Source organism: Pelodiscus sinensis, chromosome 1 (genome assembly GCF_049634645.1).
Source record: "Pelodiscus sinensis isolate JC-2024 chromosome 1, ASM4963464v1, whole genome shotgun sequence".
Taxonomy (NCBI): Eukaryota; Metazoa; Chordata; order Testudines; family Trionychidae; genus Pelodiscus; species Pelodiscus sinensis.
In genome coordinates this window covers 309,790,905-309,813,529 of record NC_134711.1, presented here as the reverse complement: position 1 = coordinate 309,813,529, position 22,625 = coordinate 309,790,905, and the positions used below count along the sequence as shown (strand labels likewise).

Below are 22,625 nucleotides of genomic sequence, written 5' to 3'. Positions count from 1 at the left end.
ATGAGAGGTTAATAAGACTGGGACGTTTCAGCTTGGAAGAGATGACTATAGAGGCCTATAAAATCAGGTGTGGAAAAAGTAAACAAAGCAGAAGCAGGACCAGTTATATTGAGACCATCCCTGACAGGTGTTTGTCCGACTTGTTGTTAACCTCCAGTGATGGGAATTCCACAACCTTCCTTGATATCTTCTTCCAGAGCTTAATGACCCTTATAGATAGGACATTTTCTCTCTTATCTCAGCTAAGCCTCCCTTGCTGCAGATTAATAAGCCGATTACTTCAGTGGATGTGATGAACAATTGATCCTCTTTATAACAGTCCTTAACATATGTGAAGACTGTTGTCGAGTGCCCCCTCCGTCTTTCTCAAGATTAAATAAACCCAGTTTTGTTAACCTTTCCTCATTGGTCTAGTTTTCTAAACTTTTTATCATTTTTGTTGCTCTTCTCTGGACTTTCTTAAAATTGTCCACAGCTTTCCTAAAGTGTGCTGCTCAGAACTGAACACAGTACTCCAGCTGAGGCCTTACCAATGCCAAGAAGAGAGGGACCGTTATCTGTTAATTCATTCCAGATTGGTAGTAGCCTTTTTTGCAACTGGATCATGTTGTAGATTCATATTCAATTTGCGGTACACTGTAACCAATAGATCCTTTACTACCACCTGGTAAGTTATTCACCAATTTGTAGTTGTGCATATGATTTTTTTCCTTCCTAAATGTAGTTCTCTGCACTTGTTTGAATTTCATCTTGTTGATTTCAGACCAATTTTCAAATTTGTCAAGTTGTTTTGAATTCCACTTCTATCCCTCAGAATGTTTGAAAGCTTTCCCAGCTTGATGACATCTGCCAGGCCCACCGTCGGGGTGTGTGTGTCAGGAGAGGGGCAAGGGGAGCAATTGTCCTGGGACCCAGTGATACAAAATAGATCTTATCGCAGCCCGCCAGAGTCTGTGGGCCCATTAAATCACTGTTGGAGCACTATGTGATGTACTCTGAGGGCTGCCTGGGAGAGGCACAAGGCTCTGGGTGGTGCTAATGGTTGCCTAGCCTCAGCCCCACTCCTTCCACCTGAAGCCACTCACCTTTTGGGGGTCTTGCTCAGGAGCCTGGCAAGGCTATTGGCCCTATTGTCATTTGCAACTTTATAAGCATACTCTCCTCACATTATCTAAGTCATTAATGAAAATATTGACTTGTACCAGACTTGGATTATCTTGTGGGAGACCACAAGATATTCCCTCCCAGTTTGACATTGAACTACTGATATACACTTTTTGAGTACAAGCTTTCAACATTTTGTGTACCCACTGGACAGCAATTTCATCTAGACCACATTTCCCTAGTTTGCTTATGAGCTGTCATATAGGAATGTGTCAAAAAGTGACATGTAAAATAAATAATGGGAAAGCAATAAACTATTGTATACATTTTTAGCAATAGAAAGTTTACAAAATCTCCAGAAGATTACAGTAAAAGGAGTTATTGTTAATATGGATTTCATTGTTTCTTTTGCAGATGCAAACATGGTCCAAGACATAGGTGCTGTAAGCATTATGAAGATAATTGCATCTCATATTGCATTAAAGTAAGTATGAATCTGACATTTTTTGTAAACTTTGACAGAGACTGGTGAAAATGTATAAAAGTTTAGAACAGAGAAAGAATGTGTATGTTACAATTGGCAGATGCAGATTCCATATGTCTAAGCCTTTGAAGTCTGCTGTTGGTCAATTTTTTTCATTATAAAAAGAGTAAATTTTATAAGCTTATGAAAAACTTCTTCTGAGCAAGGTCATTCTTTTTCTTCTTTTTTTCTTTTTTCTTTTTCTTTCTGCCATGCCTTAAATGTCACTACCATGGTAGATCAGTTACAATAATCTGAGAACCTAAAGTGAATGGAAAAAAATGGATCAGCAAAAAATAAATCTGTTTAATTACATGAGCCTCTTCGTAAGTGATCCTACATGCAGCTCCATCCTAAATAAAGCACCTGGAATGTGCTGTGCTGGGCAGACAGCTCAGCAGTGGCACACATACAGCTGTGCGTATCTGGCACACTGGTGTTTGATTTTAGACTCACTACTCTATTAGTTTATTTTAAGGGGTAATGAGAGATTGTTCACAGTTGTTGCACACATAGAAAGCTGTCTATGTCCAGTGGCATGAATTATCTTCCACAATAATGTAGCGGGTGTATATTTTCAGAGGAGTACTGTGTGGAAGCGATTGGCACAGGTGGGACCACCTGCTACAAGATCTTAGTTTTGGGTGAAACTTCAGCACATCTTGATCTTTTAATAATTAACATTTTATATTTATAGAGAAGCAAAAATTGATAGCTGTCAGTTTAGCTTTTCCAAATTGAATAGTCCTGATATTTTTAATCTCTCCACTTGGAAGCTGGTCTATACCCTAGTCATTTTTGTTGTCTTTCTCTGCACTTTTTTCCAGTTCTAATATTTCATTTTTGAGATGGTGCAACAAGAATTATACACAATATTCAATTGTACACAGTACTATGGATTTATATAATGGTATTATGACATTTTCTATCTTATTATATATCCCTTCCCTCATGGTTAATAACATACTTTTAGGGTTTTTGGCTGACGGTGCACATTGAGCAGATATTTTCTGAGAAATATCCACAATGATGCCAAGGTCTCTGTCTTGAGTTGTCACAACTAATTTAGATCCCATCACTTTGTATATAGAGTTGAGACTGTTTATCAGTGGACATTACTTTGCACATAGCAACACTGAATTTAATTTGCCATTGTGTTGGCCAGTCACCCAGTCACCAGATTCCTTTGGATCTCTCAGCTTGGAACTTAACTATCTTGTGTAATTTTGAATTCTCTGCAAACTTTACATTCTCATTATTTATCCCTTTTTTTAGATTATTTATGACTATTTTGAACAGCACTAGTCCAAGGACAGATCCTTGGGGGACCTTGCTATTTGCCTCTCTCCACTGTGAAAACTGGTCATTTATGCCTACCCTTTGTTTCCTGTCTTTTAACCAGTTACTGGCCCTGAGAGGACTTTCCCCTATGAGATATTACTTTGCTTAAGAACCTTTGTTGCGGGACCTTATCAAAACCTTTCTGAAAGTCCACATTCCACGGTTGCTGAGTGAGGGGGGGTGGTTGCCCCAGGGCCCCGTGATTCAAAGGGGCCTGGGTCTCTCAGCTGCTGCAGCAGCGGTGGTGTTGGCTGGAGCACTAGGCCCTTTAAATCACTGCCAGAGCCCTGCTCCACACACTCCATGCATCTCTGAGAGGAGTACGAAGCCACACAGATACCACTTTACTCAGGGACCCACACAAGCTGCCAGCATTATTTTCTCTGCACCATCCTTGTCCATGTTTGTTCACGTGCTCAAAGAATAAAGTATTTGATACATGAGTGAAGTACCATTGGCCTGAATGGTGGGTGTGAAATGCATTAATATATAATGACGATTTATGGAAATTGGATTAGCATTGACTACCGTATATCTGTAACTTGGTGCACTAAATCTGACTTGAGATTACGGGTTCCTCAGGCTGGTAAGGGCTGCTGATTCCAGAGCACCCCCTGTGTCCTACCCTCTAAGGGTACGTCTGCACTAGCTCGTTAGTTCGAGCTAGGTAGGGTAATTAGGGCAAGCGGAGTTGCAAATGAAGCCCGGGATTTAAATATCCAGGGCTTCATTTGCATGTTCCCGGGCACCGCCATTTTTAAATCCATTTTTAGTCCGAACTCCGTGCCCGCAGCTACACGCGGCACGGAGTAGGTAGTTCGAATTAAAGATCCTAATTCGAACTACCGTTACTCTTCATTCCACTTGTTATGCTTTTCCAGCATGATTGTGAACCCTTAATAACTACTCTCGTAATTACTGAGAATGTTTATCCACGAGGAATAACGGTAGTTCGAATTAGGATCTTTAATTCGAACTACCTACTATGTGCCGCGTGTAGCCGCGGGAACAGAGTTTGGACTAAGGGGGATTTAAAAATGGCGGCACCCGGGAACATGCAAACGAAGCTCGGGATATTTAAATCCCAGGCTTCATTTGCAACTCTAATTACCCTACCTCTCTTGAACTAACGAGCTAGTGTAGACGTACCCTAAGAAATGTTAATGGATGCTGAAGAAAAGGTCACTGCAGTGCGAGGCATGATGAAAGGGAAGAGCAACCAGGAAATATCCCTGAGTATCTAATCCTCTTAGGGTATGTCTACACTACCCCGCTAGTTCGAACTAGCGGGGTAATGTAGGCATACCGCACTTGCAAATGAAGCCCGGGATTTGAATTTCCCGGGCTTCATTTGCATAAGCCGGGCGCCGCCATTTTTAAATCCCAGCTGGTTCGAACCCCGTGCCACGTGTAGCCGTGCGGCACGGGGTTCGAACCAGCCGGGATTTAAAAATGGCGGCGCCCGGCTTATGCAAATGAAGCCCGGGAAATTCAAATCCCAGGCTTCATTTGCAAGTGCGGTATGCCTACATTACCCTCCTAGTTCGAATTAGGAGGGTAGTGTAGACATACCCTTAGCTATTTCCCAAGTTCCTATTTCCCATTACTTCTCTGACCCAAAACAAACAAAACTAAAAATTTGCTTACAGAAAATAAATTAGACTAATATTCACCATGACATTAAATTAAGAAAAGCAATGCTCAATGAACAGGCTATTCTGTTACTAAAGAAGAACATTATGACTTTGGATTGCCTTTCATAATTTCACTTTCATGGGTATCAGTATAATATATGATGAAGCATCCAGCTAGATGGCTGGAATTAATCATAGAGTGATAGAATACTAGAATTAGAAGGGACTTCGAAACCCTAAGTCTAGTCCCCATGGCATGACCAAGCGCAGTCTATATCTTCCCTGATAGATGTCTGTTTAACCTACTCTTAAATATCTACAGTGATGGAGATTCCAAAACCTCCCTAGGCAATTTATTCCAGTGTTTAACCACCCTGACAGTTAGGTAGCTTTTCCTAATGTCCAACCTAAACCTCCGTTGCTTCTTCTCCTATTCTCAGAGGCCAAGTAGAACAATTTCCCCCCCTCCTCCCTGTGACACCCTTTTTGATACCTGAAAACTGCTATCATGTCCCTTCTGTCTTCTCTTTTCCAAACTAAACAAGCCCAATTCGTTCAGCCTTGCCTCATAGATCATGTTTTCTAGATCTTTAATCATTTTTGTTGCTTTTCTCTGGACCTTCTCCAATTTCTCCACATCTTTCTTGATATGTGGTGCTCAGAACTGGACACAATATTTCAATTCAGGCCTAATCAGTGCAGAGTAGAATGTAAGAATGAATTCTTGTGTCTTGTTCACAACACACCTGTTAATGCATCCCAGAATCATGTTTGCTTTTTTTTTCCCATCAGTGTTACACCGTTGATTCATATTTAGCTTGTGGTTCGCTATGACCCTAAATCCCATTCAGCAGTACTCCTTCCTAGACAGTTGCTTCCCATCCTGTATGTGTGAAACTGATTGTTCCTTCCTACGTGGAGTACTTTGCATTTGTCCTTATTAAACTTCATCCTATTTACCTCAGACCATTTCTCCAGTTTGTCCAGATCATTTTGAATTATAACCCTGTCCTCCAAAGCACTTGTAACCCCTCCCAGCTTGGTATCATCTGCAAACTTAAAAAGTGTACTCTTTATGCTATCATCTAAATCGTTGATGAAGCTATTGAACAGAACCAATCCCAAAACAGACCCCTGCATAACCCCACTTGTTATGCTCTTCCAGCATGATTGTGAACCCTTAATAACTACTCTCGTAATTACTGAGAATATTTATCCAGCCAGTTATGCACCCACCTTATAATAGCCCCATCTAGGTTGTATTTGCCTTGTTTATTGATCAGAAGGTCATGTGAGACCATATCAAATGCCTTGCTCAAGTCTAGATATACTACGTCCACCGCTTCTCCCTTATCCACAAAACTTGTTATCTTATCAAAGAAAGCTATCAGATTGGTTTGACATGATTTGTTCTTTACAAATCCATGCTGGCGGTTACCTGAATTTCTTAATTACCTGCTCCATTATCTTTCCTGACACAAAAGTTAAACTGACTGGTCTGTAGTTTCTGGGTTGTTCTTATTTCCCTTTTTAATGATGCAGTAACAAACAGATCTCTGAATTTCTTTGCTTTCACAGGTTTGTCTTCTCATTATTTTTTTATTTTATTCATAAAACATTAGAGAAAAATATGTTTATGAAATCATATCCCCCTATTTTGGCACATATGGATTTTTAAAGACATTTAGAGTTTTTAAAATGTGACTAGATTTCTCATTTTTACGCCTGAGCTCCTCCAAAGTCATTTCTGGAAAGGATCAGAAATTCCTGTCCTTTGGCAGAATTCTAGCACATTTTTGTAGTTCTTTTCCTGAATTGATTTTTAATATGAGATTGTTGTGATGAACTATTCAAAAGTTTTCCTCTGTATTATATTTTCCCTTGCCCCTGAACATCTTGTCACATGATCACAGTTATGTGTATATTGCCATGAGAATCTCTTTTGTTCTCTTTTCTATGCCATATTTAGACACATTAGCCAGCTAGTATAAACTGCAGTACCCTTTTTATTTATCTTTGATATCTGGCTTGTGGTTCACCTCACTTTCATAAACTTCTTTTAGAATTTGAAATAAACTAGGTTTCTTGGCTCTGTAAACTTCTGTGGTTTGTCTAGCCCAAAAAAGGCATTTGAAATTCTTCCCTTTCTCCTTTGATCCAGTTGATTCCAGCAGGTAGTCCAAATGAAAATATGCGTTAGCCATTAAGTGCTTACCTAAAACGATGAACTTCTGTATCTCTGTGCCAGTGCTGATGATAACAGCAGTACAGTTTACCTGGTAATTGTGATGGCCAAAAGGAAAATAGAGGACTATTCCAGTGATTACAATCTATGTATATTTTTATTGTTACTATTTTGATACAGGTTGAACCTCTGAAACTCGGGATTCTCTTGTCCGGCAACATCCATGGTCCAGGAGGACCACAGATGTTGCTAGATCAGAGAGCCCTGGCACCCAGGAGTGCAAACCCCATTCCTGGGGAGCCTCACTTGAGCGGGGGGAGAAGCGGGGCCACACAGTTGGGGAGCTCTGTCTCTCTGGAGCCCCAGCCAGGCGGGACAGCAGCAGAATAGGCGAGCCCCATCCCGGGCAGGGAGAAACAGGGCCACGGAGGCTGGGGCGCTCTTCCCCTGGGCAGTCCTGGCTGGACAGAGCAGCAGTGGAACTGGTAAACAGCAAAAGCAGGACAGCCAGTGAACCCCGGGGCAGCAGTGGAACTGCCAAGCCCCATCCCAGGCAAGGGAGAAGCAGGGCTCCAGAGGATGGGAAGTTCTATCCTGGGGAGCCCCAGCAAGCTGGAGCCCAATTCCAAGCCCTGCAAGCTGGAGCTTCCAGTGGCAGGGGACCTCTCCATATTCAGCAAATTCCCTCATTTGGGATGGGTCAGGTCCCCAGGGTACCGGACAAGGGAGGCCAACTTGTAATGTTTCAAGAGATGTGGGGGGTACTGTACTCAAGAATTCAGTTTGCAAATTATTCTACATTTATTTTTAAAGCAATTTTATTTTAAAAAATTATACATTTAATACTATTTAGATACATTAACTTCTGGTATATTACCAAAATCTGTTTTCTCTTTCTCACTCTCACTCACTCTGATGCACTTTTGGAATTATGTTTTAATACTATTGAGATATTTTTTAAGAATCTATTTAAAGAAGTTGAGCTCCTCAAATAATTTTTGCAGATGTTTAATTTAATTGCACTGCTGCTATTTCTGGGTCTTTGCATCCAAATAATAACATTTCTGCAACATAGATGGTTCCCAAGGAAAAGTTTAATATAGAGATTTCAGTGTATTTTAATTTACCTCTTTTGTATATTCTTTATATTTTTCTTCTCCCCCACTCATTCACCTGCGATGTGAAATCTCTGTGGAAAATAAGTTATAATTGATAAGCTTCTAATTTAATGATAAGCTTCTATAAACAGATTGTTTTGTGTGACTACAGCTAAAGCAAATCACCTATGAAGTACATATGATATTGTCTAAGGCCCTAATCCTACAAACTCAAACGTTTCAATGGGATTGTTCATGTGAATGATGTTACTTATGAGCTAAAGGGCTTGCAGATTGGAACAGCATATTACAATATCATGATCTAGTCCACCAGAACTAAGATTCTTTTTCTATTGGTGGGCGAAAAGTGCAGGCTGAGCTTTTTGTTTATAAAATATTTTCTGTGCTATGCTTGAGACTATTGTAAAATTTCCCATAATTTTACATAATCTGTGACATTTTAGTTACACAAACACACACAATATTCACAGTTAAGATTCACAGAATAAATTGAATTCTGCCTTGTCCATAAGTTTTGCAATATTTTCCTTGCATGATCACATCACATTGTGATATAAGCTATATAGAAAATGTGACCTGAAAGTGCCCTAGAAGATATAATTTATTTAGTTTTTAAAGCCAAATGCAAGGGAGACATAGGAGGCTTTTCTTGCATCTGGCTATGCCTCTTCACTAGCAACATTGTAAAACACCCAATACATTTTTCCAGCATGTACTAATACTGTCCACCCATTTCCAGACATTGTTAGCTAAGTATTATACAACAGTTACTTTATTTCATAAAAGTTTCACAAGTAGCACAGTATGGAATATAATTGTTGCAAGAAATGGGTGTTATGATGCTTAACCAGAATAAAGCTTTGAGACGCTTTATGAGGGATTAAAATGTTCTGTATAATGCAACAATTTTTAATTTCTGAATTGGACAGATTGCAAATTCCAGTCCTTTGCTCGGTGGTTATAGGAACAATTAAAAAACCCTTAAATATTGAAACATCCTGCTTTGGGGCCTGTTTCGCTCAGTAAGAATTTGCTACTGGTGCTCAGCATGTGATGTTCAGATACACTCAAATAAAATGTCTTGAAAACTTAAAAGCATTTTCTGCTGTTTTGGAAAGAGTGCAATACATAGCTAGATATATTCTTTAGAACAAATTGTTCTTAAATTATCAAACTTTAAGAAAAAAAGAGCCCCCTAAATAATTTTCTTCAAGTCTGAATTCCCCCTCCCCTTTGCCCCCCAACACATTTGGATGATTTTTTTAAGTGAGTGGAAGATTTTCTTCAGACTTTTCAGAAAGGTCTTTTATGAGTTAAGAATAAGCTTACAATGCTTTTGAGAAAATTACAACAAATAGAGAAAGAAAATAAAGTATAATGAAAGAACCACTCAATTATGGCACGATACAAAACAAACTCCCAGACATATCAGTCTCTCAGGGTGAAGCAGTAAGAAATATTTCATATGAGCCCGTGTTATCTTTGTTAACTGTCTGTGCATAATCTCTCTTCTGGGTTTGCACTTTCTTCAATAACAGACTTTGCAAAGCCTCATGGACATGTGCAAAGGAGTTGTCTAATTCACACATTTTCTGAAAGGACTTTATTTTTTTATGGGCTTTTCTCCTCCCTCAGCACTTCCTCCAGATGTTTGAGTATGTGGCGTAGTTTCTTCACCACGCTGCTTTCCTTTCCATACCCCATTGTGGTTGAAGAGGAGGAATAATTTGGAAGTTAAGACATCGGGACTGTTTCAAGGAACAGCATATAGGAGTAGAGATATTGTATATCTTGTAAGGTCTTTTAAGTATCCATTTAAATTAAAAGGAAGGCAGTCAAGATAGGCAGTCCAGGATTCTGTTTTCTTAAGTTATTTTATCAGGGAAGTTAATTCAAAAACCTAGTTTCAAGTTCCAAGAAGAGAGGGTTCATTTCAGATAATGTCAACAAAGTGGGCTTTTAAAACTCATTTCAAAAATAAGCTACAAATTTACTTGTATAACTCATGGTTTTTGCTTTTTTTTTTTTTTAAGTTCTGTTTCTTGACTTTCTCCAGGGCTTCATTAGAATGTTTAGTGTAGGTTACTTGATCCAGTGTTGCCTTCGAATCCCATCGGCATTCCGGCATCTGTTTACTAAACCTTCCCGGCTGCTTTCGCTCTTCTATAACAAGGAAAACTTCCAGCTTGGAGCTTTTCTAGGATCTTTTGTCAGTATATACAAAGTAAGTGCAAAACCATTTAAAATTTAGTATAATTTATTTATGTTGATTTCTAACATAAAAAGCCCCCATTTTTACTTAAACATTAGGACATTGTACTGACTTTCAGCCCATAACAAAGCCTAGCAATCATATCATATACAAGCAATCCCCGGGTTACGTACAAGATAGGGACTGTAGGTTTGTTCTTAAGTTGAATCTGTATGTAAGTCGGAACTGGCGTCCAGATTCAGCCGCTGTTGAAACTGACCGCCAGTTCTGACTTACATACAGATTCAACTTAAGAACCCCAAGCTTCCCCAAGTCAGCTGCTGCTGAAACTGATGAGCGCTGATTCCAAGAAGACTGGGGCAGAGCAACTCTGCCTCGGGCTTCCTGTAGTCAGCGCTGGTCAGTTTCAGCAGCAGCTGACTTCGGGACACCTGGGGCAGAGCAGCTGGGGTGCTGCTGGGTTGCTCCAGTAGCACCCCTCGGCGCTACTGGACCAACCCAGCAGCACCCCAGCTGCTCTGCCCCAGGCGTCCTGATTCAGCCACTGCTGAAACTGACCAGCAGCGGCTGAATCAGGACCTGGGGCAGAGCAGCTGGGATGCTGCCGGGTTGGTCCAGTAGTGCCCAGAGCGGGTGCTGCAGGACCAATCCGCAGCGCCCCAGCTGCTCTGCTCCAGGGTCCAAAACAAAAGCCTGGTCTGCTGGGGGGGGGGGACACTATCTGCGCCCCCCCCCCCCCCAGCAGACCAGGGACACGGGGAGCAGAGCAGCAGCGGCAGCGGGGTGCCGCGCCTCTGAGGCTTTGCTCTGGCAAAATCTCAGAGGCGCGGGACCCCTCCCCCCCGCGGCTGCAGGTTCAGTCCCGGTGCCTGTGGTCTGCTGGGGACCGTCCCCAGCAGACCACAGGCACCGGGTCTCAAGCGGCAGCAGCAGCGGTTCCCGCGCTTCTGAGGCTTTGCTCTGGCAAAGCCTCAGAAGCGCGGGAACCCGCCCGGTGCCCCTGGTCTGCTGGAGACGGTCTCCAGCAGACCAGGGGCACCGGAGCAGCTTACGAACGGGGTTTTCTCGCCCCAGAGCTCGCAGGTAGCAATCCACTACCTCGACCTCCGGGGCGAGAAAGCCCCGTTCGTAAGTGCGGATCCGACATAAGTCGGATCCGCGTAAGTCGGGGACTGCCTGTATAGCAATAAAAGCTAGCTGCAGTTGTAACCCCCACAGCTGCTGGGTGTGGTGTACTGTCCTATCTAATGGCACCAAGAGTATTTACAAAGAATAATGATACTGCTCTACAGCCTTAACTGAGAGCCAGCTGGCTTTTAACTCCTGGGTAGAGGCTTATGCACTAAGTTCCAGAGGTTCCAGGTTCAATTCTGCCAGCTGGCATTACATAATCAGATCGCAAAACTCAAGCCTGTGCCCTGGCTCAGGATCTACTCTTCCATTCTCCCCACAAGTGCTCAAAAAAAAAAAAAAAAAAACCGATGAGGTTTGCAGTATGCCTGAAGTTGAGCAGATTTGAGCCATTTCAAACCTAGAAGAGAGTGAATTCTAAAGTGAAGGCCTATTACGGATGGTGTCAGCAGAGCTTTGGGAATATAGGGAAGAGAGTGCAGCTCTAGTGTCTGTAGCAGAGACAGTATTGACCGGAAGAGTCTGAATTTCTCAAGAGCACAGTTCCCAGGCCACTTAGGAGTTTTAGCTCAACACCAACATCTTCAGTTCTACCTCAGAATCATAGAAGTGTGGGGCTAGAGGGGACCTCAGTAGGTCATCTGGTCCAGTCACCTATACTTGAGGCAGGATTAAGTAATAAACTGGAGATGAGTCAACAGAGTACCCTTGTAGTCAACTAACAGCATTTTAGGTGCATTATTAGGAGCATTGCCAGCAAATCTACTAAAGTGATTATTCCCCTTTATTCAGCACTGGTGAGGCCACATCTGGAATATTACATCCAGTTTTGGGGCCCCCATTACAGAAAGGATGTGAACACATGGAGAGGGTCCAGCAGAGGACAGCAGAAATGATTAGGAGGCTGGAGCACATGATTTAAGAGGAGAGGCAGAGGGATTTGGGCTTATTTAATCTACAAAAGAGTGAGGGGGGATTTGATAGCAGCCTTCAATTTCCTGAAGGGGGATTCTAATGAGGATGGAGAGAAGCTGTTCTCAGTGGTAACAGATGATAGAAAGAGGAGCAATGGTCAAAAGTTGCAGTGGGGGAGGTCTAGGTTGGATATTAGGAAAAACTATTTCACTCAGAGAGTGGTAATGCACTGGAATGGGTTCCCTAGGGAGGTGGTGGAATCTCCATCCCTAGATGTTTTTAAGTCCTGACTCGACAAAGCCCTGGCTGAGATGATTTATTTGGAATTGGTCCTGCTTTTAGTAGGAGGTTGGAATCTATGACCTTCTGAGGTCTCTTCTAATTCTATGATTCTAAGTAGACCAGTCCTGACAGGTGTTTGGAGGGTTTAAGAACAGGTTAAACAGTCATGGAGATTCCATAACCTTCTTAGGCAATTTGTTGCAGTGTTTAACTATGCTGATAGGAAGTGTTTCCTAATGTCCAACCTAAACGGTCTGTGCTCCAATTTAAGCCCCTTCCTTCATATCCTCCTCCTTTTTACAGCCTTGAAACTACCAGCAAAAAATGCCCGGTGTCTTGTGCTGCCCCTGTGATGTTCCACTCACCACTTTGAAGCCATCTTCTACTCCAGTTTCAGATTCTATACTGATTTGCACTGGATTGTCAACTTATGTAGATTAGTGCAGCTCCCTTGAAGTCAGCTGGTGATGGGTGCCTTAGAAATGGATATAGTAGCAGTAGGGACAATTATTCAGCGAGGTGGCTGTTGATTCTTCCTAGATAGCTTATATAGATATTTATGAATTATTACTGGGCTATACTGCATTATACTGTAATGTAAATAAACCAGCAGCATTTTAAATACAGCACTAATCAAGGCTCTTGTATTCCCCCCAAATACAGGGTACTAGTTGCTTTCTGCGCTGGGTTCGAAACCTGGATGATGAGCTTCATGCCCTTATAGCAGGTAAGTCCAGGAGAAGTGACTATTTACCAAGTCAGTAATCTTATCCTTAGATTTAAATGTTGGATTAAATTATAGATATAAACATGTTACTGTTGCTTAGCCAGACGGAAGGCCAGTTTCAGGTGTTGGGGGGGCAGGTCTCGAGCGGATTGCATGAGGCTGGGGCAGTTGGCCCTCAATGCTGTCTACACCATGCCTCCCCTCCTTTAGCACCATCCGGAGCATGGTGCCTAGGGCTCCTGCAACAAGTTTGAGGACCCAACCACTGCCATTGCTGAAGTAGTTGTGGTGGCGGCCAGTAACCCCTGGCTATTTTGAATCACTGGGCCCCACAGCAACTGTCCCCTTTTCTTTCACCCCTTGTTGTCTCTTTACCCCTTCCCCTCCTCTCCCTCTTCCTCCCCCCGCCCCCCCCCCCCCCCCCCATTAACAGGCGTGGGAATCACTCAATCTCTTGCAACAGCTCTAAAAATATCTAGACTTATGGAACGAAAGGGTCAAAACCTGATAGGGACTGAGCCTTTTTCCTTGTAAAGCACATAACTGGAGTCCCAGGGGAGCTAATGTATGAAGCCTTTAAAACTAAAGATACTCTGTTCTCTGCTTGTCTGCTAAAGATTGCTCATTGCTATCTTTAACCACATTTTCTCCTCTTCTTTGGTTGTACAATGTGCTGTGTGTAGATTGTCCACGGAAGTGGCTGTAGGAATTTTGGTAGCCTGGGTAGTGATTAGCACTCCCCAAGAGGTGGAAATAAGCATATAAACCAAAAATAGCAGAGTAATCAGGAGAGTGGAAAACGGTCAGCCAGCCAGTCAATTAATGTACTACCAAAATAAATACATACATAAAAAGATAAACAGCATGCCATCCTGTGGAACATGGCCCGATCCCTAGAACCAAGCCCGATTATCCAGATAACTTCTGCCTTCCCTTTCAGTGAGCATGTATGGATCACATAGTTTATTTCTGCGCTGCAAGAGAAGGTGTGATTCTAGTACACGTAGTTTTAATGTTGCTAGAATGGATAGCAATGATAGCAAACATGCACTTCTGTGTGGGCTAACAACCTGAGCACATACCCATGGTCCCTGGATTTTTATACGGTGATGTCTATCCCACGCTGAAGCCTGTGCAACCATGTCTTTACTGATGTTGTTCTCCATGCCAGGTAAGTTACCATTCTTCTTTGAGTGCTTGCTCATGTCCATTCCACTTAGGTGTGTACATCCTGCATGCATGGATTGTCGGAGAGCTTTCCCTTAGCAGTACCTGTAGGGCCAACGGTGGAGCCCCCTGGAATAGCGCTATTATAACTGTGCATATATATACCTCCGCTGGCCCTCTACCCCCTCAGTTCCTCCTTACTGCACATGACAGCTGTTGAAGCTCCCTTCTCACTTGTTTGCAGGAGTGATTCCAGAGGTATCCGCAAATCTTTTAGAGTAGTTAGCACCTAGTTGAGTCTCTTTGTTTCTTCCAAGTTGCTTTCCCTGTTAAGCATCAGTTTAGATAGTTAGATAAGTTGTTTGGGTTGGGGCTCGCCTGTTGCGTCCCCTTCCCTCCCAGTCCACAGGACATGCCAGAGCCTCACGGCTTTAAGCCCTGCGTTGACTGTTCAAAGCCTGTGCCCTGTGGCGACCCGCATGATTCGTGTTTGAAGTGTTTGGGTGAGGACCACGTTCTGGCTAACTGCAGGATCTGCGGTAGTTTTAAGCCCCGGACCCAGCCTGAGAGGGACTCACACTTGAAGATACTCCTCATGGATCCAGCCTCCACCTAGCACCGGCAGTGGATGCGGCACCGGAGTCCCACAGCGCATCACCCTCAGTGTGGGGGACACCGGAGTCTTCAGGAGCCTCGACCTCATGACATTCTGCGGCGCAGCACTGGTCTCAATCCCCGATGCCTCGCAAGACGAGGAGGACAGAGAGGGGCAGGTCTCTGCCCCGGCACGCACCCACAGTGCACCCCCATTTGGGACACCCTATTGCACCCGCTCCGACCATGCGGTCTGCCGCTCCTGGGCCTGCATGCAGCCAGTCAAGCGCAACCAACGGCCATAGCTCAACAGAAGAGTCCATGCCGGTTGAAAGGCCCTCCACACCGGACACATTCGAGGTGGTGCAGGACCTGATCAAGTTGACTGCGGTCTCGCCCTCCCCTCCTCAGGAACATCAGTACCAGCCTCAGGCCTGTGTCTCATCCACGGCACCAGACCAGGTTAGACCTGCAACACTTTCTGCACTGGCGCCCCGTCTTGTGTTGTGTTCCCCGGTGCTCACATCTACACCGGCACTGACAGGTCTTTCAGTACTGGTGGCCTCGCTTTCTCTGGAATCTAGAGAGTGTTCAGCAACTAGCACTCGTATCATATGGATACGCTGGTGACAGTGCCCGCAGATGTGCTGAGATCCCTCGACTGGTGGTTGTATGGGAAGATGGTGCTCAAGGGGATGCCATTCCTCAATCCTTCTCTATCCATCCAGATGGTGATGGATGCTTCTGATACGGGTTGGGGAGCCCACCTCAGGAAACTATAGACCAGGGTATGTGGGGTCCAGAGGATCTCTCCCTCCATATCAATGTCAGGGAGTTTTGAGCTATTCGCCTCGCCTGCAGGGTCTTCCTTGTGCAACTTCAAACCAAGTGTGTTTCAATTCTGACCGACAACACGGCTGCGATGTTTTATATAAACAGTCAGGGTAGTGCTCGCTCCTATCCCCTGTGCAAGGAGGCTCTCCTCCTATGGGAGTTTTGCGTGGCTCACAATATTCATCTGGTGACAACTTATCTCCCTGGAGTCCAGTTGGCAGATCGCTTCAGCAGGTCCTTCGAGGGGCATGTGTGGTCTCTAAGGGTATGTCTACACTGCCACCCTAGTTCGAACTAGGGTGGCTAACGTAGGCATTCGAACTTGCAAATGAATGGCATTCGAACCTGCAATGAGGAGTAATAGTAGTTCGAATTAGGAGTTTTAATTCAAACTACCTAGTCCGTGCCGCGTGTAGCCATGGGCAGGTAGTTTGAACTACGGAGCATTTAAAAATGGCGGCGCCCAGGAACATGCAAATAAAGCCTGGGATATTTAAATCCCGGGCTTCATTTGCAAGTTCGAATGCCTACAATAGCCACCCTAGTTTGAACTAGGGTAGCAGTGTAGACATACCCTAAGGGTGGATGTAACCCTCTCTATTTTCTTCAGATGAGGGTTTCCCCACCTGGACCTGTTCATCACCTGCGTCAACAGGAAGTGTCCTTAGTTCAGCTTGCTATTCAGGCCCAGCCCTGGGTCTCTGAGAGGTGCTCTCATGACCCTCTGACCCTGGGTCCTGCTGAACACCTTTCCCCTTCCCCTTATCTATAGAGGAATCCTCAGGGTCAGAGAATTCCGGGCCTCAGTGATCCTGATAGACCCGGCATGGCCTTGTCAACAGTGGTTCCCAGACCACCTCACGGTTTCAGTGGAGCGCTCTCTGGCCCTCCCTCTGTGCCCAGACCTAATCTCCCAGGAGCTCGGCAGGCTCCGGCAGAGGGAGTCTATATGTGTACGTTCTTCTTTTCGATATTTTTAACAGGTTTTATGTCCCTCTGGGGTCTTGTATTTTAAATTCGTATATATATTTGTATCGTGTTTAAAAAAAATTGTAAGCCGCCTTGAATATTTTAAATTGAGAGATGGGGTAAAAATATTCAAAACAAACAAACAAATAAATAAATAAATAAAAACCTCTGCTCTCTGCACCTCATGGCGTGGAAATTCCATGGCTGACGGCTATAGAGAGGCAGTGCTTGGAGCAGGTCCAAGCAGTGCTCTTGGGGAGCTGGAAGCCTTCCACCCGGTCTTGTTACTTGGCAAAGTGGAAATGTTTTGTAATCTGGTCATATGGCAAGGGGTTTCTCCCTATGGAGGCCCGTGTGCCAGCTATCCTGGACTACCTCCTAGGGCTGGCTCCTTCCTCTGTGCAAGTGCACCTAACAGCCATCTTGGCTTTCCACTCGGGCTCAGGGGGCAGGGCTATTTTCACCGACCCCATGGTACACTTGTTTCTCAAAGGGTTGGATAGGGTTTACCCTCAGGTGTGTGAGCCCTTGCCCTCTTGGGACCTAAATCTGGTTCTTTCAAGGCTCATGGGACCCCCCCCCCCCTTTTGAGCCATTGGCTACGTTTTCCCTTCTGCACCTTTCCTCGAATGTGTCCTTTCTGGTGGCCATTACTTCGGTCAGAGTGTCAGTAACTCAGGGCCTTAGTGGTGGTCACCTCCCCCCACCCATACACAGTCTTTTTTAAGGATAAGGTCAGTCTGTGCCCCCACCCTACCTTTTTGCTCAAGGTGGTTTCTTATTTCCATGTTCACCAGAATATTTTTCTCCCTGGGTGTTACCCTGAGCCCTGTAGCTTCCAGACAGAACATTCTTTACATACTCCTGACGTGAGATGCGCTTTATCTTTTTATTTAGAGAGTATCAAGCCCTTCCGTAAGTCCCTGCAATTGTTTATATCTATAGCGGACAGGATCAAGGGCCAGACAGTGTTGGCCCAGCATATTTCATCCTGGATGACAGATTGTATCAAAGCATGTTACAAGCTAACGTAGGTTCCAGCTCTGCCCATTAGGGTGCACTCCATGAGAGCTCAGGCATCTTCCATGGCTTTCGCAGTCCAGGGGCCCATCGTGGAGATTTGCAGGGCATCTACCTGTTCATTGGTGTACTCCTTTGCAAACCACTATGCTATTATTCAGCTCACCAGGGAGGATTCTGCCATGGGTAGAGCTGTGTTGCAGTCTGTCTCTCAGTAGGCTCCGCCTCCACCCCCAGGGGCTTAGCTTTGGAGTCACCTAAGTAGAATGGACACGATCAAGCACTCAAAAAAGAAAAAATGGCTACTTATTTTGTAACCGTTGTTCTTCAAGATGTGTTGCTCATGTCCATTGCACATCCCACCTGCCTCCCCTGTGTCGGAGCATTCCAGCAAGAAGGAACTGAGGGGCTGGAAGGCCAGCGGGGGTCTATATGCACCGTTATAATGGTGCCTCTCCAGGGGGCTCCCCTGCTGGCCCAACTGGAAATGCTAAGGAAAAACTCTTTGACAATCCATGCACATGGCGTGCACTCACCTAAGTGGAATGGACATGAGCAACACATCTTGAAGAACAACAGTTACAAAGTAAGTAACCATCTTTTAGCGTGATGTACCTGCCCGTGCTACAACACCCCTTTGCTTGCAATGTGAACCTACACACAGAAAGCAAAATCCTACCTTTATACCTAGGAGCTACATTGCAGGAGGAAAAAGAGGACACCAATCCATCTTTATAGCATACATTGGAAAGCACATGGATAGTGGTTAACCCCTTTTGTTTCTGCAATACATACATCATCTGCACGTGAGCCCAGCAGTTCAGCAGCCTAAATCTTGGAACCATGGTATGCTCATGACCAGGGTCATTTCCCCAGCATAGCACTAAAGAGACCATTCTCCTTCCTTACTCTGGCATTTGAACTTAAACTACACATGCATACTATTCTCCCCACAGTATATTCCATATACTGTGAAATATTACTGTAGGGATATATTTGTACGACTGTCCTGCAGTTCCTGTTTCACAATTTCTATGTTCTTTGTAAACAGGAAAGCAGATCTGAAGCTTGTGTTGAAATGAAAATCTGCATTTAGGTGGTTTAATATAAATGCAATACTTTTGTTCTAAAGTTTCCTTTTATAAATTGTACTTGTGTAATGCAGACCGGTGGAACCAAACCTGGGACCTCTGGAGATTAGTTCATGAACCTCCACTGCAAGAGCTAAAGCCAGCTGGCTCTCAGCTCAGGCTGTAGAGTAAACTCATTCTCTCTCTCTTGCAAGTGGTTTAAGTGCCACTACATGGGACAGTGAACGACACCCAGTAGGTGTGTGGATTACGCTTGCATTAGTTGTGTTTAGCATCAAGGACAATAAGTTGTACTTGTCACAATCTTTCCGAGTTTCCTACTCGGTACTTAATTTTTTCCTGGTTTCTAAGAGAAGTTGCTCTGTATTACATTAGCATGCTCATTTAAAAACAGGTGCCAAATTTGCCCCTTCCGTTGGAGCCAAAGTAAGTCGCTGGGCAGCAGAACTGGCGCGATTCCACTGGGCAGTGATGATGTGGGAAGTGAATATTTACAAAATGTGCGCTGTCTGCGCAGTGCACCGTTCTGCTCCCTGGGCCCTGCTATGCAGCATGGAGGGGGATGCATAGAGAGAGGTCCAGAACATCCTCTGGTCCAATTGTTTGGGGAGGGAAGGATTTGGGCCTAGGGAGCAGGTCATGTGACTAAAGATTTGGCTCCCAAGGGTCAAAACGCCAGGAGTCTGTCCTTTATGCTTTTTATAAAAGACCCATCATAAAGAAACATTACTGACCATCGGTTATAACATGCTAATACAGAGAGTCACAAGTTTGTACAATGTCAGGACTGTGTTAAGTTCTAAATAATACAGCAACAGCGAGGAAGCGTTTGAGGCTCTGACTAATAATTTTGTTTTCTAATTGTTGCAGGGTCCCTGGCAGGTGTTTCTATGATGTTTTACAAAAGCACTACTATCTCCATGTACCTGGCTTCCAAATTAGTGGAGGTAAGGTATTCTGATATTGCCAATGTGTTCTTCCTAGCTGTTGTAACGGGTGGGGGGTTGAGGGAGTGGGAGGGAGGGTGTGAAGACAGCAGATGTTACAAGTGTTGGCCAATAGAGCAAATGCAGTGTGAAATTGTACAACATGCCTTTTTAAACCAGACATGTCCAAGTGATGGCTCAGTCCTGTGGTCTCATTTCCTTCAGACACCTCCTTTCTAGTACTAAGTCTAACGGTCTGTTGTTCGTGTGTCTGCCCATATTTTCCCCCTCATTTCCTGATAATCCCCTTTGGGGTAGCCCTCTGCTGTGTCACCTTTGCAGCATTTCAAATCTAAAAGTTCCAAGAATGTACATTTTGTCAATTTACACTAAAAACACAAATCAAAACTAGTCATTTTCTTCAGATTTATTACTCAAAGCTGCAGCTGACTTCCTGCCTCTGTTCCCTGATTTTGGCATTAGTCTGAATTATGGTAACTCTAAATAGCTTTGGTTTTAGCATGCAGCTGAAATTGCTGTTGTATTCACTGTAACTGATCAAATTCTAACCTAGAAAGTGACCATTAGTTACGTTTATTTTTTTGAAGTCTGAAAGTCCATTTTATTTAATTCTATGAGCTGTTAAAATTATGTTAGCCTGGGAAAACCTAATAATTAAGAGTGACTGCTTATACAAACAATAACTCAGGCATTGTTCATATGGCCACATTTATATTCACAGTTTATGAATATATGAGCTAGGATAGAAAAGAGATCATTCTTTGTGGGTACAGTGTAGATTGTAGCTGTTAAGTTTCATAGTGATTTTTCTGTGAAATCATGAGTTTGTGATGACTGGGATAAATTGACAGTGCCTGCCCATTATGCTTGAACCACTGCCACTCCCTTTCACTGAGCTCAAAGACCCCAATCTCTAATACTGTTAATCCAGCTCCTTTGCCAGCTATGAATTGGTTCAAAGAAAAGAGAGAGAGAAATGAGAAGAGTAAAATGAAGTGTGAAACACAAAGAAATATGGAACATGGTCCCACATATTCCTTACAATCCAGGCTCAAATTCTGAAGGTGGTTTACGTAATGATATGTCAACACAACTTCAGTCCCATAGAGTTATTCCTATTGTATTAGTTCTATGTACTTTAAGGCTCCATTTGTAATAAATAAAATGTTATGCTGTATTGCTGATAGTTTTCTTTGGACTTTACTTTGAGACATTGTGGCTGCAATGAAATAAGAAAAATACTGCATGGCTATTTTCAGTTGTTACTTCTTTTACCATATTATACAAGCCAAGGGTAACTGACCAAAAGAGGCATGAGCTTCTTGAAAGGTCAAGCAGTGTTCAAGAAAATAAACATTTAAAATGTTTTCTCAGAAAAGTATGTGATCTCGAATTGTTTAAGCATAGCAAAATACCCATTGTATTTGACTAGTTGCTGCTTTGTTTGGCTTTGTTCTTTTAAAAAAGAAGCAAGTATCATAAAAATCTCCTCCTGTAATCTCCAAGTCCTAAAATACTTCTTTAAAATAAGTGAATCCATACTGTGAAATGTCATATAGACATTTGGGGTAAAAATTTTAAAAGTACCTAAGTGACTTAGGGGCCAGAATCAAAAGTTCCTTGGGCACTCAAGAGTCTGAAGGCTCATCTACAGATGGGGTAATACATACTGCAGAAGAAAGGGGAAGATTATTAAAATGCAGTAAAGTGTCACACACTAATTGCTCTAAGTGCACATAAAATGTTCTATAATGCTTATTAGCATAGTGCTGTTTAATAGGATCCAGGAGCCTCTACTCTCTAATCTCAGCATTTACACTTCTTTTGTTGATTTGGACTTGTCATTTCAACCACCTGCCACAATAGTCACATTTATAATGTGGTATTACAGGATTCCCAGAGTGCAACCTGGAACTGTGGGACTGTAGTGCCCACTTAATTCAACAGATGAACTTTCTCTCACAATGCTGTATCAGTAACAAGCAGCAAACCTCTCCAGGTGCTGTGATCAGACAGCCATCAGTATTTGGAGCCCCAAACCCAGCTAAATTGAATGAATGCTCCCTGAGCCACACATGAGTCATACAGAGAGAGGCACTAGCCAATCATCCCAGCTCCTACCCTTGCATCCCAGAAATATACCATGTTACACTGTCTGTTCAGTACTCCCTTGGACAGTGAAAGCTCATTAATTAGTTTGCCACTTTGCACCAGCCTTTTTAATCTGAGCTGAGATTCCCCAAGCACATCAATCAAAGGGATACTGTTTTAGGTAAAATGGACTGCTTTCCCCAGAGCAGAAAGGGGTGGGATGGATTGAGTTAATAGAGCTTTCCTTGCCTCCCTTGCTTCTCTGTTCTGCTCTCCTCCTGCAGTTAGTTTGCAATGCTGGGAAACCCTGTGTTGAGTTTTGCCATGGTCTGAATGTGTACTTCTCTCCAGTGTGAGAAGTCCATAAGTAAATTACAGAATGCCCATGAGTTTGCAGGGTCATAGCTCTTACTTAGAGAAAAGTCATATGAATTTCAGTAGCTGTCACAAATTTGGCAGGGGACTTCAGGGATGAGCCCATAAGTAAAAAAAGAGTGCATACCATTTGCCTTTTTGTTGGATTTATTCAGCATGTGTTTTGTTCATTTTTATAGACTATGTATTTCAAAGGCATTGAAGCAGGAAAGGTTCCCTATTTTCCTCAGGCAGACAGCATCATCTATGCCGTTTCCACAGCAATTTGCTTTCAGGCGGTAAGTATTTTGCCTTCAAGTAAAAAGCAAAATTCCTTCAACTTATTTCAAGTTTTGATTAAACTAATAGGTTGAAATGGAGATTCT

At 43.4% G+C, this 22,625-nt stretch overlaps 1 protein-coding gene across 2 annotated transcripts in view; it reads left to right on the top strand.

The window, feature by feature from the left end:
* The window catches only part of TMEM135 (transmembrane protein 135), a 357,787-nt gene that overhangs the window by 329,169 nt on the left and 5,993 nt on the right, over positions 1-22,625 (top strand). For both annotated transcript variants that reach the window (XM_075919397.1, XM_075919396.1), the window contains 5 exons: positions 1,519-1,588; positions 9,962-10,129; positions 13,109-13,172; positions 19,718-19,794; positions 22,440-22,538. In XM_075919397.1, coding sequence (XP_075775512.1) covers positions 1,519-1,588; positions 9,962-10,129; positions 13,109-13,172; positions 19,718-19,794; positions 22,440-22,538 — 478 coding nt within the window. The remainder of the gene's footprint in view (positions 1-1,518; positions 1,589-9,961; positions 10,130-13,108; positions 13,173-19,717; positions 19,795-22,439; positions 22,539-22,625) is intronic.